The sequence below is a fragment of the Sciurus vulgaris genome (assembly GCF_902686455.1).
Source record: "Sciurus vulgaris genome assembly, chromosome: 9".
NCBI lineage: Eukaryota > Metazoa > Chordata > Mammalia > Rodentia > Sciuridae > Sciurus > Sciurus vulgaris.
Genome location: NC_136469.1, coordinates 91,107,304 through 91,122,442, shown reverse-complemented (window position 1 = coordinate 91,122,442; position 15,139 = coordinate 91,107,304). Strand labels below are relative to the sequence as shown.

The window sequence follows — 15,139 nt, the reverse complement described above, 5'->3', positions numbered from 1 at the left end:
ACTTCCAGGCAACAGCAGGCAACTGGCGATCCACTGGTGGTCTGTGGTCAGTCTGCTGGCTGCTGGCGGATGATCCACAGGTGAACCTTGGGTGGTGGGTGATGGGTAGGTGAAATGCAGGTGATGGGCAGGCAAGAGGCAGGCAAATGGCAGATGACAGGTGCTAGTCAGTGAGCAATCTGCACTCAAAAAGTAGTCCATAGGATGGCAGACTGCAGGTGATCACAGTAGACAAATGTAAACAACAACAGGGGATTGATAAGCAGCAAAAACTGCCTCACCAAGAAACAGATATCCTCTGCTTGAAACCTGAGTTATCTAGCGACAAGGAATGCAGCCTCCCTCTAGTCCGCCATCTTGGATCTCCATGCATTATTTTAAATAGTGACTTTTTTTTCCCTATGACTATTAACCCATCATAAGTGGTTCTTAATTGAAGGTGAGCTTGCTCCCCAGTGGAGTCACTTTTGGTCGTTACAACCTGGTAGTGTACTATTGGCACATAGAGGTAAGGAATGTTGCTAAGCATCCTATAATACACATAACAATCTTTTCTCCCCTTCTGAATAAAGAATTACTTGTGACAAAATGTCAGTACCACAAAGGTTGAAAAACCTACATATATTTCAGTGATGATTCAGAGAGAATGAGTTTGAATTTATTATCACAAATATATAAAATGTAATATTTCATGGGGTAAGAGAGACTCTTGAATTTTGTTTAATACTAGTCTATAGTCACATATAGTACTACAAAATATGCAATTAAATACATATGAAAATGATAATTTTATCATAAAATTAAGCTATTCCAAAGATGCTTTCTTATTATCTTAATATTTTCTATAAATACCATTCTTTAAAAAAGTCTGCCATTTTAAAACTAAATTTAAATACTGTACAATAAGGTCTTTACAAAAATTTTACATCAAATTGTTTATGAGTATATAACTTTATTTTGCTTTCCCATGCAAGTTATGAATATCTAAATTGTATTTACTTCCAATTCCACAGGCTTATTAATTGTCTGAAGCTGTTTAACAATAAAACCATTTAAATAAAATGAATTAAGAAATATTGAATGCATGTTAAAAGTAAATTTACACAGGATTGGAACTTCTCTTCTTTTCAGAGATGGAGCTAAAAGTAGCTGCTTCTTATTAAATTCTTGACTCTTTACATTCTCAATGAAAAGGCCAAGAAACTTTGCCTTTGATTTCTGACTACAGGCATTTTTTACACAGTTTAGAGAAGAATCCTATGAAAGGCAATATGTGACTATTCTCCAGCTATCTGATCCAAGAATTTATTCATTACTTAAAAATATACCTCAGTGTATTTCAAAGAAATTAAAATTTGCACCATTGAATGAAAATGTACGTATCTATTTTCAAATTTCAAAGAGAAGTTAAATGCACATCTAAGGGCAAAATGGATAGTCTCACAACAGTGTCAACTCTTAAGTCCTAGTTTCAGGTCTAGTGGTTCCTCCCTCATTTGTGTCAACATTGGCCAAAACTATCTTGATTTGCCTAGTCAGTGGACCAAGAGATTCTTTTTGAGGATTTTTTGATGCAGAAGACAAAAACTTGGAGTCACCTGGGTAGGAAAGCATGCTCTGTCAGAAAAAAATGTAGAGAATGCCTAGTCAGTTGGTACTTATCTGGTTAAACTGCCAGATTACTCTAAAATGAATTGTGGGGAAAGATGAGCAATAGATAATCAGACACACTTTGCAAGAATGGCAGATTTTTGTGAAGCTAATAGTATCATCTGTACTCATGGTCAGCAAATCACTTCAGATGACTTGAAAATCTACTTTCTTCATTTTAAAGGGGAAGGGCAACAGACCACACTTATTTGCATCTGGAACTTAATGATAATATGAAAGGCAATACACACTGAACACATGTTGCTGGAGACCACATATGACATTTACAGTTTGGTTATAGAGGTAGTTGTTGCATTAGATGTTGGTTTTAGATTTAATCCAGTCCCGATAATGAGTCACTCTAGTGTAAAGTCCAGGCTTGTTTTCTTTTCCACAGCCAATACCCCAGCTTACTATTCCAATTAGATACCAGATGTTTCTCTCCTGTGCAATAACCAGAGGTCCTCCAGAATCACCCTGAAGAAGAAGAAAATATGGTCAATGTGATAAATGAAAGGGTGCAGAAATGAGAGTCAATTGGCATCTAAGTAAAATTAATAATTTGAATTGAAATATGTGAAACTAATTTTATTTTACCTTCCATTAGTATTAATATGATAATTGAATTTATTTCTTATGTTCTGCTAATGCTTTCCACTGGAAAATTATGTGAAGAAGAATAAGGTTTTAGTTTTACCTTTGTAAATTTTTAGTTTCTCTCTGCCTAAACAGGGACCACAAAGCGAACTATCTAGACAAGCAATTCTTACATAAGCAATGACTTTAAGATTCAACTAACATGTCCCTTTCTCCATGACAACTCTCCAAACTCTGTTAGCTAGGAATAATCTCTTACTTGAATTAGAATCTCACTTTGTTCTATTCACACTAATTGATAGGTATCTGGGATGTTGTATCAAATATGCACTGATTATTACTGAAAGGATTTTGCTTGAAACTAAGGTTGAATCCTAGCCCTAATGAACAGGGTAAAGTATTTAAATCATGAGAACTTCTCTGTTATCTTTAACCCAAGGTTTAGACAAGGGATTTTAAGTGTTTTTTTTTTTTTTTTTTTTTTTTTTTTTTTTAGCAATGGACCAATTCATCCAAAACAAATGTCATGTGAAAGTCTATTTTAAGTTTCTTAAGTAAGAGAAATGATCCTGTTTGAGCAGGCACAGGGTTCTAGAGTCTTATGTCTTTCGCCCCTTTCCCTTCTGTTTTTCTTTCCATTTCTCCTGGTCCCCTCCAGTGTTTGGTGCATACAGTATGAAAATCCTGATCTACCAAAAACAATCCTCGACTCCTAGTGCCCTCAGGCCCACTTCCTAATTCAGGTCCTCAATGTTTTACTGGACTAATAGTGAAAGGAAGCAAGGGAGAGTGAACCCATGAAAGAAAACATCTGTATGTACATTTACATGTATATGTTTCTTCTCTAAGTCATACAATCTAGTTTTATTTTTGATCACTATGTTGTTTCTCCTTCTTAGGAAGTGTAAGGATAACTTGCATTTCAGAATATTTAGGCAAATCCTGACATCTCCTCCTCTGGTTTAGTTACTTGTGTGCTAGATTGTAAATGCATTGTAATTCTTTTTAAATGTTTATGTTTCCTTCAACAACCGCCACAGTGCTCACAAGTCACAAAAATTTTTGAATCAATAAGCAAAAGAATGTTTATTACCCTCACATGACAAGACAAGTCAATGGCAGATCAATAGTGGTATCTCTGCATATAAAAAATGTGCATATGTATATATCAAATTCTCAAAGCAATGTTATTCTTCAAAGAATCACTAAATTGTTGTATCCAGTTTCAAGTACTACAGGTAAAATCTTTATTATTTTTAGTTATTTGGTTTTAGTACTTTAAATAACCAGACTTGGTGTTTTCCTTAAATTATACTTATCACCTAAAATTAATGTTTTATTGGGGAAAATGCTATTTAATTAGTTTTTAGATATGGTTGGTGAGATAGCACTCTAATAGGAATAAGTCTACATAAATATGTTAGTTTTTATTTGTTTCTAAATAGTGTAATTCTATCTGTATGTACACTACTTAAAGTCAAAGATTTAGGTATCAGTGAGGTAAAACTTCATTGGCCATGGAGCTATTTAAAGATCCCATCTCACACAACTTGCAATTAGTAGTGATTAGATACCTAACCCTTGAACATGCATTGAAGCATTGAGTGCATGGCTTCCTAGCTTGGTTTCTATTATCTGTTTCCATTACTTTCCTCTAATCAAAACTCTAATTTTTGTTCCATAAAGTATTAAATGAGGTGTATGTCTTATGGTTCTTCATCCCTTCTTTTTATGTAAGTTAATTTCATAGAATCTCCTCCATAAGTTAATTTCATAGAATCATGTGATGTGACATGTGGTTAGTAAGGTCATCCTTATTCAACAGAGTCATTTTTTGAATTTGAGACTATTCTTACCTCACAGGCATCTAGTTTTCCTGTTAAGAATCCAGCACATATCATTCCTGATGATACAGCACCACCATATACATTAACTTGATTACATACATCATTACTTATGATCTCTACTTGAACTTGCCTCAGAGTATTGGGAAAGGGACCTAATTGAGGAAAAAAAAATAAAAAGTTGAAGAATCTTCACTTTGTTGTTATGATAGCTAATTATTGGGTCTTCCAAAGTAAGGATCAGTGGTAAAGTACTAGTTCTGAGTTTGTAAAATGCTGGGCTGCATGACAGTGCTCAGAATTGAGTTACCTTTTTGGGATGCCTTTTATGTGTAGACTTTACATTCGGCACTTGTACTCCTACCATATTAATTGATCCTTGCAGCAACCATCAAAGATACATATGCATATTCACTTTTTCAGATAAGGACACTGAAGCTTACCTGGTAAGAAGTCTTGCCATGATCATACAGCTAAGTGGGAGATGAAGTTAGATTTAGAAGCAGGGTATTTCTTACCAGCTGAGAGAATCTGTGATGGTTTGTCATAACTTACCTGAAAACCCACCTCATTGCTTTACAAGGGACACATATATTTATAGAATTGGGAATCTTTAAGGAAGAGCAGTATTATTGGGAACTGACTTCAGTGCTGATGGAATCTTGTTGTTTCATGAGAAAGACTATATTTACTCTGAAAACAGCTTGACTTTGCTGTTCAGAACACATACTAGAATAAGTGACCAATTCCAGGATAAGAAATAGATCATGTTTTATTCATTAGCTTCATATTTATTGATTCAAAATAATATTAAAAGTAGTTAGTTGAATATATATATTGTTTTAGCCATTATATTTTTCTTATTTCCCCATAATAGCTTCTATTTAAAAATTATATTAATAATTCACATAAAGATAGATCTCTGTAATAGATTTGAAGACTAAGGAGAAAATGAGGAATTCATTTGAGTAGTAATTTGAGAAGTGAGTCAGGGCAATTCTGTGTTTAAGAATCCTGGTCTTAGAGTTGATAGATGTAAGTTTGAATATTTATTTGCACAATTTAAGAGCTACGTGCCCATGGAAAAGTTACTTGTTTAATGTGAGAGTAAAATATAATAGGTAAAATCAGTTATGGTGGTGACTCATCCCATGTGCAGTTCTCAATAAATGGAAACTATAAGAGTGAATTGAAGATATAGGATAATGCACATAAAATCCTCATGCTCTTAAAGTACTTCAGCGTTAATGATGGGTAGTGAGAAAGTTAAAGCTCTTAGAAGAGCTGACCTAGATTTCTGGAGGTTTTATAAGAAACTTTTGAATACAGAAATCCAATTCTTTGTTTTGCGACTGGCACATATGTGCTCCTAATAATGGCTGTCTTGCTGAAAAACTAAGTTCCACTTCTCTACAGTCTTTGAAGATTATCTGGAGTCTAGGGAAATTCTTTACCTCAGTCATTATCTTTAAGTATGGAAGGGTCTTTGAACATTTTCTCTTCTCTCCATCTCTGATTTTGCTTGAAATGCTCCTAGAGAGAGAATCTGATCACAAACTGCTCTTTGTACAGTTTTTTTTTTTTAACATAGTCTGATCTATTTATTGTGTAAGTGCTTCAGCAATATTCAGTACTATATTGCTGTCTACAATGGCATTTAAACTTATTTAGATATTCCCAGGTTTAGTCAGCTATATTCCAAATACTTGTAATTTCTTTATATCAATTTTTTGTTTAGCCAATTTGTCTAGGATGCTAGTTTTAAACTACAAATTCTTATGCCAACTTTAAAACTTTCAATTAAAAGTATAAGTCATTCTATATTATCAAGTATTCAAGGAAGAAACCTCTAAAGAATAGAAATTTTTAGCTTTTTAAACTATCTACTAAGAAGATTTCTAATCAGAAAGACTGAATAAGTTTTGGGAGGTGAGAGAAGAAATTCTGAGTAGTCCTTATCTCAGTTTCAAAATATAGAAAGAAACTATAATCAAATATGTATATGAATGTAGTTAACCTTAGTCTGATGTCTTATGAATTCATAATGTTATATCTGAAAAATATGCAACTTGTTAGAATACATAGCCATCTCAATGCACACTAACCTGCATACTACTGGACTTTGAAGAATTCATGATGAAATCCCAAATTACTCCCAAACTATAACTCTGAGTTGAGGAGTTATTTAGTTAGACAAAAAGGAAGTGTAACAGTGCTATTCAAATGGTACATGCTTTCCATTTCTATTCTGACTGAAGTGGCTTTAAAAATCAATGGGTTTATTTCCTCTTCCTTCTTGTCACCATTTCCTATAGAACAATATAAATGCCTCAGACATAAGGAAGAACAGGATATGGCAAAAGTGTATCAACCTGGATTCAAGGTCAGAATTATCAAGTGCAGGTTGCAAGGAGGCAGATTTCTATAAAACTCAATTGATAAAAATTGAGTAGGTCAATGCTATGCTGTGAGTAGTACATAAATAAGATTTAAATTTATATTAATAGCTTAGAATAAGAATCAGTAATCTGAGGGAAGATTAAATCATATGTAAAAAGTCCAACCAAGAAACAGGAACTGAAGACTCATCAAGATCTGAAAGATTATTTTTGAAATTTATTATGTGTTATTATGTTATTATGTGTGTTACTATGTAAAAACATAGTCTCATACTTTAATAATAAAGTAAAATTATAAAGTCTCAGACTCAAGAATAGCTGTATAGATAAATGAATCAGAAGGACCCCATTTAGTAGGCAGTGCCAGGTAAAGAATAATCATTCAGATTCCTTGCTTGAGGCTGTTTCTACTTAGTTGCATTATACTTAAGTTTATCATACCAGTGCTTGCAAACCGTGGACAGTAGTGATTGAGATTAGGTGTCCCTGATGGTCTCATGGCTGTGGCATGCCCAGTGCCTGGGAATGTTTCTGTGCAAGGGCACAGGATGCTTAGCTGCCATGTCAATGCCCTGCATGAGGAGGTTCTGTGCAAGAGTCCTATCAGTTCTGACCTTGATCTCAGGCACACAGCTCCTGGGAAGGAAGGAACTCATGCTAGACAACCACAATGTTTCACCTGCTCCCCTTCTGTTCCTGCCAGCTTTAAAGTAACTTTAAACAATGGATTTTCTTGAGAGCTACACAAAGCTCAGTTGCACTTTGCAACTGTGGATTGCAACTGTGGAAAAGCTGCATAGATGTCCTAGTGTTTGTAACTTTCCTGAATACAAAGAATAATGGTTACATAGTCTTTAATCCAATAACGAAAAATATAAATAAACATTGCTTGCATCACTCTTTACATCTCCATCTCCATCAGAGAGCAGAGCTCCACCTGATCCTAGCTTAATATTCATGATCTGTATCTGTAAATCTTTATTTTCCAATCCCCCTTCACCCCTCCCGAAACCTGAGAGTTTGGTTGCGCTGGTCGTGGCAGCAAACCATATACTTTATGAATCATGCAGCCATAGTAGAATCTCTACACATGGATGATGGCAAATAAAGAAAAAAAGTCATGTGAAAAGATATGCATTTTTCATTTTTGAAAAGACAAATCCAACATGTTTCCAAAATTGTGCATAAAAATGACAATAAATATAGGTACTGTGTTTTACTAATAGTAACAGCCAAAGTTTTTAAGATTCCACATATCTGTTTTCATTTGTTTGTTTTTGCTGTATTTGACATGGGGTGTCTGGATATTTTGATTTTATGCTTTATATCATATCTTCATGAAAAAGAAGCTAGGTATAGGTTTGCATTTTTCGCTTTGTTATTTTTACTGAGATACTCACCATTTGCCTTTAATGCTCCCCATCCAGTGACAAACACTTTACTCTTAGGCAAGACTTCAAAAGTAGCATTCGGGAGGCAGACTCTGTGCACGTCTTCAGAAAATAGGACTGGGGTGGAAAGCTTCACCACAGCGATGTCGTCATCGTGCTTGTGGGCAGCGTAGTTTTCGTGAACAATGATCGACTGCACCTGTCTTCTCATCAGCGGCGGACTCAGGGTTGTTCCAAAACTTGCCATCCATAGTTTGGGGTTTTTGTAACTGATCACAGATTAAAAGGAGCACAGTGTGTTCATTTCTGATCTAGTCTAGAGTTGCCAGGACTCTGGATGTCATGGGGCACTAGTGTGAGAAAAGGGCACATTTTTGAAGGCGATGGTTGACTGGAACATTCTCACCTTCTTATTTACAACTTCTCCCCTCGAAAAGCTTTACTTTCAACTAGCTGATAATACAGTCCTCATTATATGGTAGTTTAAATTACTCTCTTTGAAGAGTTTGAGGGGAGTTTCTATTTTTTAGAGGAAAAAACATTTTTTGCTATTTTGATTATAAAATAATACTGATTAATTGAAGAAAATATAAATAAATACGAGACACATTGACCTACATATATTCTCATAGACATGCATGTACACATGTATTCCTGCATAGCTATATAAATATATGTGGAGCTATGGAGAGAGGAAGGGGGAAAAAGAGTCTGAGAAAGATAAAATTGGAGATATATTTTATGTATTGTTTTCTTTTGCTTCTTTTTTTTTTTTTTTTTTTTTTTTTTAGCATTTTAACCAGAATATGTTCCTATTTATTTATGTGAGTTTCACTAGGGTTACTGTATGCCTTCATTATCTCCAAGGGTCCCATATGTTAAAGCTTCAAAAACCATACAGGGAATAAAAGTGCAGCACCAAAGATGTTCATATGGGTTAATCAGATATAAATACTATTAACAGAGTTTTTAAAAATCTACAGTATATCTCAAGAAAACTAGTGAAAGTGTTTAATTTTTGCCAGTGTTGGCTTGTTCCTTTAAAATTGAGATCACTAAAGAATATATTTTTGGATGGAGGTGAAGATTGTCTCTAAATTTTCTAGTACTCCTTGGTAACTGCCACTTCTTCCCAAACCTGTGGACAATTGTGAGTGCCATTGGGAAGCTCTGGGTGTTCATGAAGGAAATGAAAAGAAGATAGAATTTTGAGCTTTGAAGGTGAGAAAAAGAGCTGAATTTGATGATCCTGTGGTACAGACTGAGGACTTACGTGTCAAAACAGTGAGCAGCAGTCAGGAGCCACTCCTCACTGATCAAAGATGCTCCACAGAAATGGATCCCATCCACCTGAAGACTGGCTTGCCATGGCCAGTCAGCTTTATTTGCTACTTGGCCATCGGCAATTCTTTCCATGGGTGGGTACTCCTTCCCTAAACCACAACCTGTCAGAAGGGAAAAAGATGTCAAATTCCAGAGTTATAGACTTGTCTAGGTATGTTTGGTACATAAAGATGGAAACATTTTTATATGACTTGCCTTGAAAAATTTCATTGACATCAACGTTGCATTTAAAAATGAACATTTACATTGAAAGTGTGATGTTCCTATTTTGAATAATTAATTACATTTTTCTTTTGTGTGTGTTGCTGGGGATTGAACCCAGGGCCTTGTGCATTCGAGGCAAGTACTCTACCAACTATATCCCCAGCCCCAATTAATTACATTTTAATAATTATTTAATACCAAATTTTATGTTTTTAAAGCAATTTCCCTTAAATTTTTTTTTATATTTTTCTGGATCGTGTACTTAATGTGCAATAATTTACCTCAGTGATATTGGACATTTTTTAGTGTTATTTATTGCAGAAAAACAATAATCATACTCTTGAAATACTTTAAAATACACTACTATAGCATAAATTTAAGCATCTTCTATTAAAGTTAGTGGATATAATTTAACTCTAAGCACAACTTTCTACCTTAATAAAGTGAGCCAGATAAAAATAAATATGAAAAAATACAAGGAAATTGTTAAAGAAGTCATTAGTGAAACTTGCTTTGGAGAAGAGAAAATATTGTCAAAGAACAATTTCCAACTATTAGTAGTAATTGTTTCCCTTGAGGATAATCAAATTACATATCAATTTAGAGAAAATATATACATTTGAGAAAATATATAGTATAGTAAACATGGAAATAGAGAAAGGCTAAGAATGTTCTTTATTCTTTGACTTATAAAAATTTCCATGATATTCTTGACTTACAACTGTTCAGAATATGTTCTGCTTGTGCTTCATTTATTTCTGGAAAAAATAAAAACAAATTCATTGCTTGGTGATGGAACTGTTTTAATTTAAAATACTATGCATAATGATAAAATTTTTGCTGCTTGGGAAGAACTGTATTAGTCAGGAAATACTTAACTTAAAGTTAGTAGAATAAAATTCTACCCAAAGTAGTTAAATTAAATTAAATTAAATTCTTCTGACACCTGTAAACTCTAGGAAAATCCTGACTCGCGACTGTATAATCATGGGCATAGAGAAGGATATTGTTTTCCATGGAGGAGAACTCCATCAACTTAATTAATGCCATACCAATTTATAAAAACAGAAGTTAAACAAGGTCTAGGACCAGTGTCACATGCTTACTATTATATATCTGGAGACATTTCTTCAGGTCCTAATTTGCATGGTGGGGTTATAGTAAAGGTATTCAGGTCATCCTAGAAACCTGGTATCTAAGATTGGTCCAAAGAAGCTCCTGTGGAACCCAAATCCACCAGTATACTAATAAATCCTCAAAACATGGTACCTTGTTAGTCCTGTTGCTCATAAAGTAAAATAGAGAAAAAGTACAATCTGTTACCGTTCCCCCAAGTTACTTTTACTGTTTCTTGTGCTGACCAGTATAATGAGAATCCAGACCCATACTGCGTTAAGATGAAAGCTGGCCTAGAGTTTTGGTAAGCCTGCAAATGAATGTCTTTAATATAGTCAGACTCCAAAGAGGAACACTGAGATCACCTGAAAATACTACGCTTAGGAAGTCTGAGTAAATCTGGGAATGAGATTTTGCCAATAATAATAATAATAATAATAATAATCTCCTAATAGCCTCTCTAGCCTTTAGAATAAACCCAGACTTCCTTCCTCAACCTATGTGACAAAGTCGCCATTTATGTTCTTAATGTCATTCTGAACAGCTCTCTTGCTCTGAGCCATTACTTAGTGGCCACCTTGGTCTTTCTGTTTCTTGACTGAGTGGAGGTCGTTCATACCTAAAGTCTTTGTTCAGGCTGGCCCCTTCATCAGGAATGCTTTTCCCTTGGTCTTTTTATGGTTGTCAATCAAATCTCAGCTTAAAAATTCCCTCTTCAGAGAGACTTTCCATGACAACCAAATCTAACATAGCCTCCTATTTTTCTGCTCTCTGCATGGGGTTTCACAGTGTTTAATATTAGTCTGTTTATTCACTTACTGTTCAGGTTATTGTCTTTCTTACTGCGATTAGAATAGTAGTTGTATGAGGACAGAGACTTCCATTCCTGACTCAAGTAGACTTCCAAAATACACTTTGTGAGTGAATAAATGAACAATAATAATAACTACTAATTTACTGAGTCCTATGCCCTGGAGGGGTGGGGTTAAGATTAATTCATAAATAATTGTAATTTAACCCTAAACTCATCTCTGTGCATTCAGAAATTGTTGCTCAACTTTTATGACAGGGCTACATCCCATATATGAACATTATGAAATAGATGTGCTCCTCTTTCAGAATGAAAAAGTTGAATAGCTCCAATTTTAGAAAAGATTGTGAAAACCAACTTTTCCCCAATTTTCTATAAATATAATTGCAGTTGACACCCTCTATTTGTGGGTTTCACATCTGTAAATTTGACCAACTTTGGATCAAAAATATTTGAAAAAAGTTTTCTATGACAACATATACATTGTTTCCTGTCATATTCCCTAAATAATATAGTATAACAAGTATTTGCATACATTTGCGGTATATTAGATATTATAAGTAATCTAAATATGAGTTAAAGTACATTTGAGGATTGTGTATGTTATATGAAAATACTATGCCACTTTATGTAAGGGGCTTGCTACTGAGAGACAACTGTATTCTGAAAATAATTTGTCAGATAGCCATAAAAGAAGCCTACAAGCTGGGGTTGGGGCTGTAGCTCAGAGCCAGACTACTTACCTAGCATGTGTGAGGCACTGGGTTCAATCTTTAGCATGACATTAAAAATAAACAAATAAAATAAAGCCTTTCTGTCCATCTACAACTATAAGCTAGAAAAAATATAGTCACAGTCTTCAGAGTTAAAAATCAAACATTTTAATAAAATACTGAGTTTGTACCCTATGTCGAATGCTATTCTAATCTTGGGATGGGCTTGTGACTACAGAACCTACATTCAAGGAATTATAGCCTTTTGCAGAGACGAAATAAAAACATACAATTCAAATTGCCAAGCATCCTTGTGAAGCACAGAAGTATTAGGAAGAATTACCACCCTGAGGGTCTTGTAAATGGAATGGGGATATCTAACAATAACTTGTTTAGACAGGCAACTGAGATCTGATGGTAAAGAGATCAACAAATGCCTACATAGACCCGTGACTGACACTTAAACCCCCTAACCCTCATCCAGCAACAGTGTGAAGGGCCTAGATCCCCCTAATGTCCTAGGGGTGGGGTGTAGATTCAGAAATGACTTAACAGCAACTTAAAAATCGAAATTAAATTTCTTAAAAATAAAGTTACTTTTTACACATACCTGCATCTCCTCAACAAAACCTTTCCTTGAGGAAGTCTTATCTTTGCTATCTACAGTTCAGTGCACAGACTCAGAGTCCACTCTGTTTTAGCTGCATGACTAATAGAACTAGATGTTAGGCATTATAGAGACCTCAAGTTCTTGTCTTCAAGGTATTTTTTTCTTCTTTCTGACTTTGGCCAAATCTGTAATATAATTTTCTCTTCTATTAACATATTATAACTGATCTAATCCTCTGAAACAGTTTTGGGAAAAAGTACTGAGGGAAGATTTATTGGTAACTTGTAATTTTCTATCAGACTTCTCATCTTGTTACATAACTTAAACAAGTTCTGCTAAAATATGATAACTTTGAAGATAATTCATAGGCTAGCATCGTCTGGGAATTATAATGAACTTTGTTTAGTCTCATAACTCAAACATTTATCAACCAGCTTTTAATGTCCGTGTCTAAAGTGAGATAGTGTCTTTATGCCTGAGACAGGTCCTATCAGGGTCTGGCATCTCTTCTCCTGCCCACTCCATGTCTTGGGCTAATCCTATCTTGTGTGCTGCAGGAAGGATATGATAGAGTAATCTAAAATGTCAGGGCTTTTTTTTCCCACTTAGGCCATATCATGTTCATTTTCCATATATTATAGTTCATGTGTCTACCCCACTCTCACATTCGGGATTCAGATTGGAGAAAGCATTGGAAAATAGCACATCTTACAGATTACTGTATTCAAAGAAGAGTGTATGTTTGTACCCCATGCATTCTTACTCCAAAGAATTCCACTAATATTATTTAAAAGGGAAGAAATACCATTATTTTTGTCTTATCACACTATTTTTTTTAATATTTATTTCCATACTAGAAGAAGGAAGATAATCTTTGGTGTCATGTGGAAATTTGTTTATCATCAAGGCACTGAAATTCTTAAATGAAAGTGGTTTCATCTTATGGGGAAATAAAGATAATTTCTCTGTAAATGAGAAGGTTGTTAAAATCATTAACTATAATAAAAGAAGGAAAAAAGCAGTATTTCTTGCCTCTAAGATAAGGTAATGAAGGGTCTTTCTTCAAGAAGCTCTCATTTGATTTCAACTTCCTTTGTAAAATGTCATCAGCCTGCCTTTTTATAGTGTCTACATTGTTAGAAGTAAACTGAAATTTAAGCAGTACATCTGCTTTCAAACCATCGTTACTTGGCCTGAAAAACAAAGACACCAGAATGAGTGAGGTCCAAGCCATAGTAATTATGTTATACCTTCATACTTAAATGTACTTAAGAAAGTACAACATAAATATTCTAGACATTTTATTGTCATGAATTTTTTCACTTTCCATATTAAACAGATTTAATTCCTGTATGGTTCCCTGCTTACAAAACTTAATGACTTTCATCGAGAGGAGACTATCTGAAAGTTCTAAAAATTTTTTCCTGGAAAAACACATCAAAAGTGTTTGTTAAATCAACTAATTTTGTGTGTATATCATATACGTGTGAATATATACTCATGTTTAAAAAATATGATAGTTGCTTACTGTAAAAAAATTCAGTACAATTGATAGAAGTACTTAATGATTTTCAGAATCTTTAATTAAAATGCTAAAGTCATAGAATATATTTCACAATTATTCATGAAACACTCCCACTATAGATACTCTATATAGGAGAAATAACAATTTAATAATGTTATGCTAGTTTTTCTTTTGGTGTAACTAAGATCTTTAGATAATTCAAAGTTGCCTTTTCCATCATACAAATTAATTAGTTGTGATTACCTAAAGTTGACAGCATGAGAATTGATGTAATGATGCTTTAAACTGGAAGTTTGAAATATCTTATCTATCTGAGGAAAGAAAAAAATCAGGATAGAATTTTGTTAAATATGAATTTCACACATTTCAAAATATCACAAAAATTCTTATTCAAAGCCCACTGTGATACAAATATTATTTACTTCAATATTGATTGTTATTCCCAAAAAGTTCATTTGGGCATAATCTTGTTGTCATAAAATCATCCCTGTAATTGGATAATCATATTTGAACAACTTGCCATATGTTAAAAGATGATCAAAATGAAGAGTTGAATTAAGACAGGTATTTCAATAACCTATCTTAACATATAGAAGGCTTTGGAGGTGCAGAGAATGAGTAACTTTGAAAGCCTTGATATGTATGGACTCATTACCTGCTCATCAGTCAATATCATTCAAACTCAATCATCAGTCTCTTGGATGTGACTGAAGGATCAGATTTAAATTTTAGTGAAACAATTTAGGTTGAATTCGGATTCTGTGATAAATGATGGGAGGAGAACGTGTATGTATTAGATATTTCTCAAAAATCAATTATTTATCATGAGAAATGCAAAAAATGAATACATAGATAAGACTGTAAATGCCACTGTATGTTATTTTAGCTTTCCTCATGAGATAATTTCTCTGTGGTGCAAATTCCTAGATTGAACT

The 15,139-nt window shown here is 34.0% G+C and overlaps 1 protein-coding gene across 1 annotated transcript in view; it reads right to left on the bottom strand.

The window, feature by feature from the left end:
• Positions 1-1,605: 1,605 nt before the first annotated feature.
• LOC306669136 (transmembrane protease serine 11G-like) overlaps positions 1,606-15,139 on the bottom strand; it is a 32,623-nt gene continuing 19,089 nt past the window's right edge. Inside the window, exons 4-10 of the mRNA XM_079153019.1 lie at positions 14,448-14,515; positions 13,712-13,872; positions 10,149-10,187; positions 9,155-9,326; positions 7,891-8,150; positions 4,104-4,246; positions 1,606-2,127 (exon numbers count right to left, since the gene is read on the bottom strand). Coding sequence (XP_079009145.1) covers positions 1,966-2,127; positions 4,104-4,246; positions 7,891-8,150; positions 9,155-9,326; positions 10,149-10,187; positions 13,712-13,872; positions 14,448-14,515 — 1,005 coding nt within the window. The 3' untranslated portion in view covers positions 1,606-1,965. The remainder of the gene's footprint in view (positions 2,128-4,103; positions 4,247-7,890; positions 8,151-9,154; positions 9,327-10,148; positions 10,188-13,711; positions 13,873-14,447; positions 14,516-15,139) is intronic.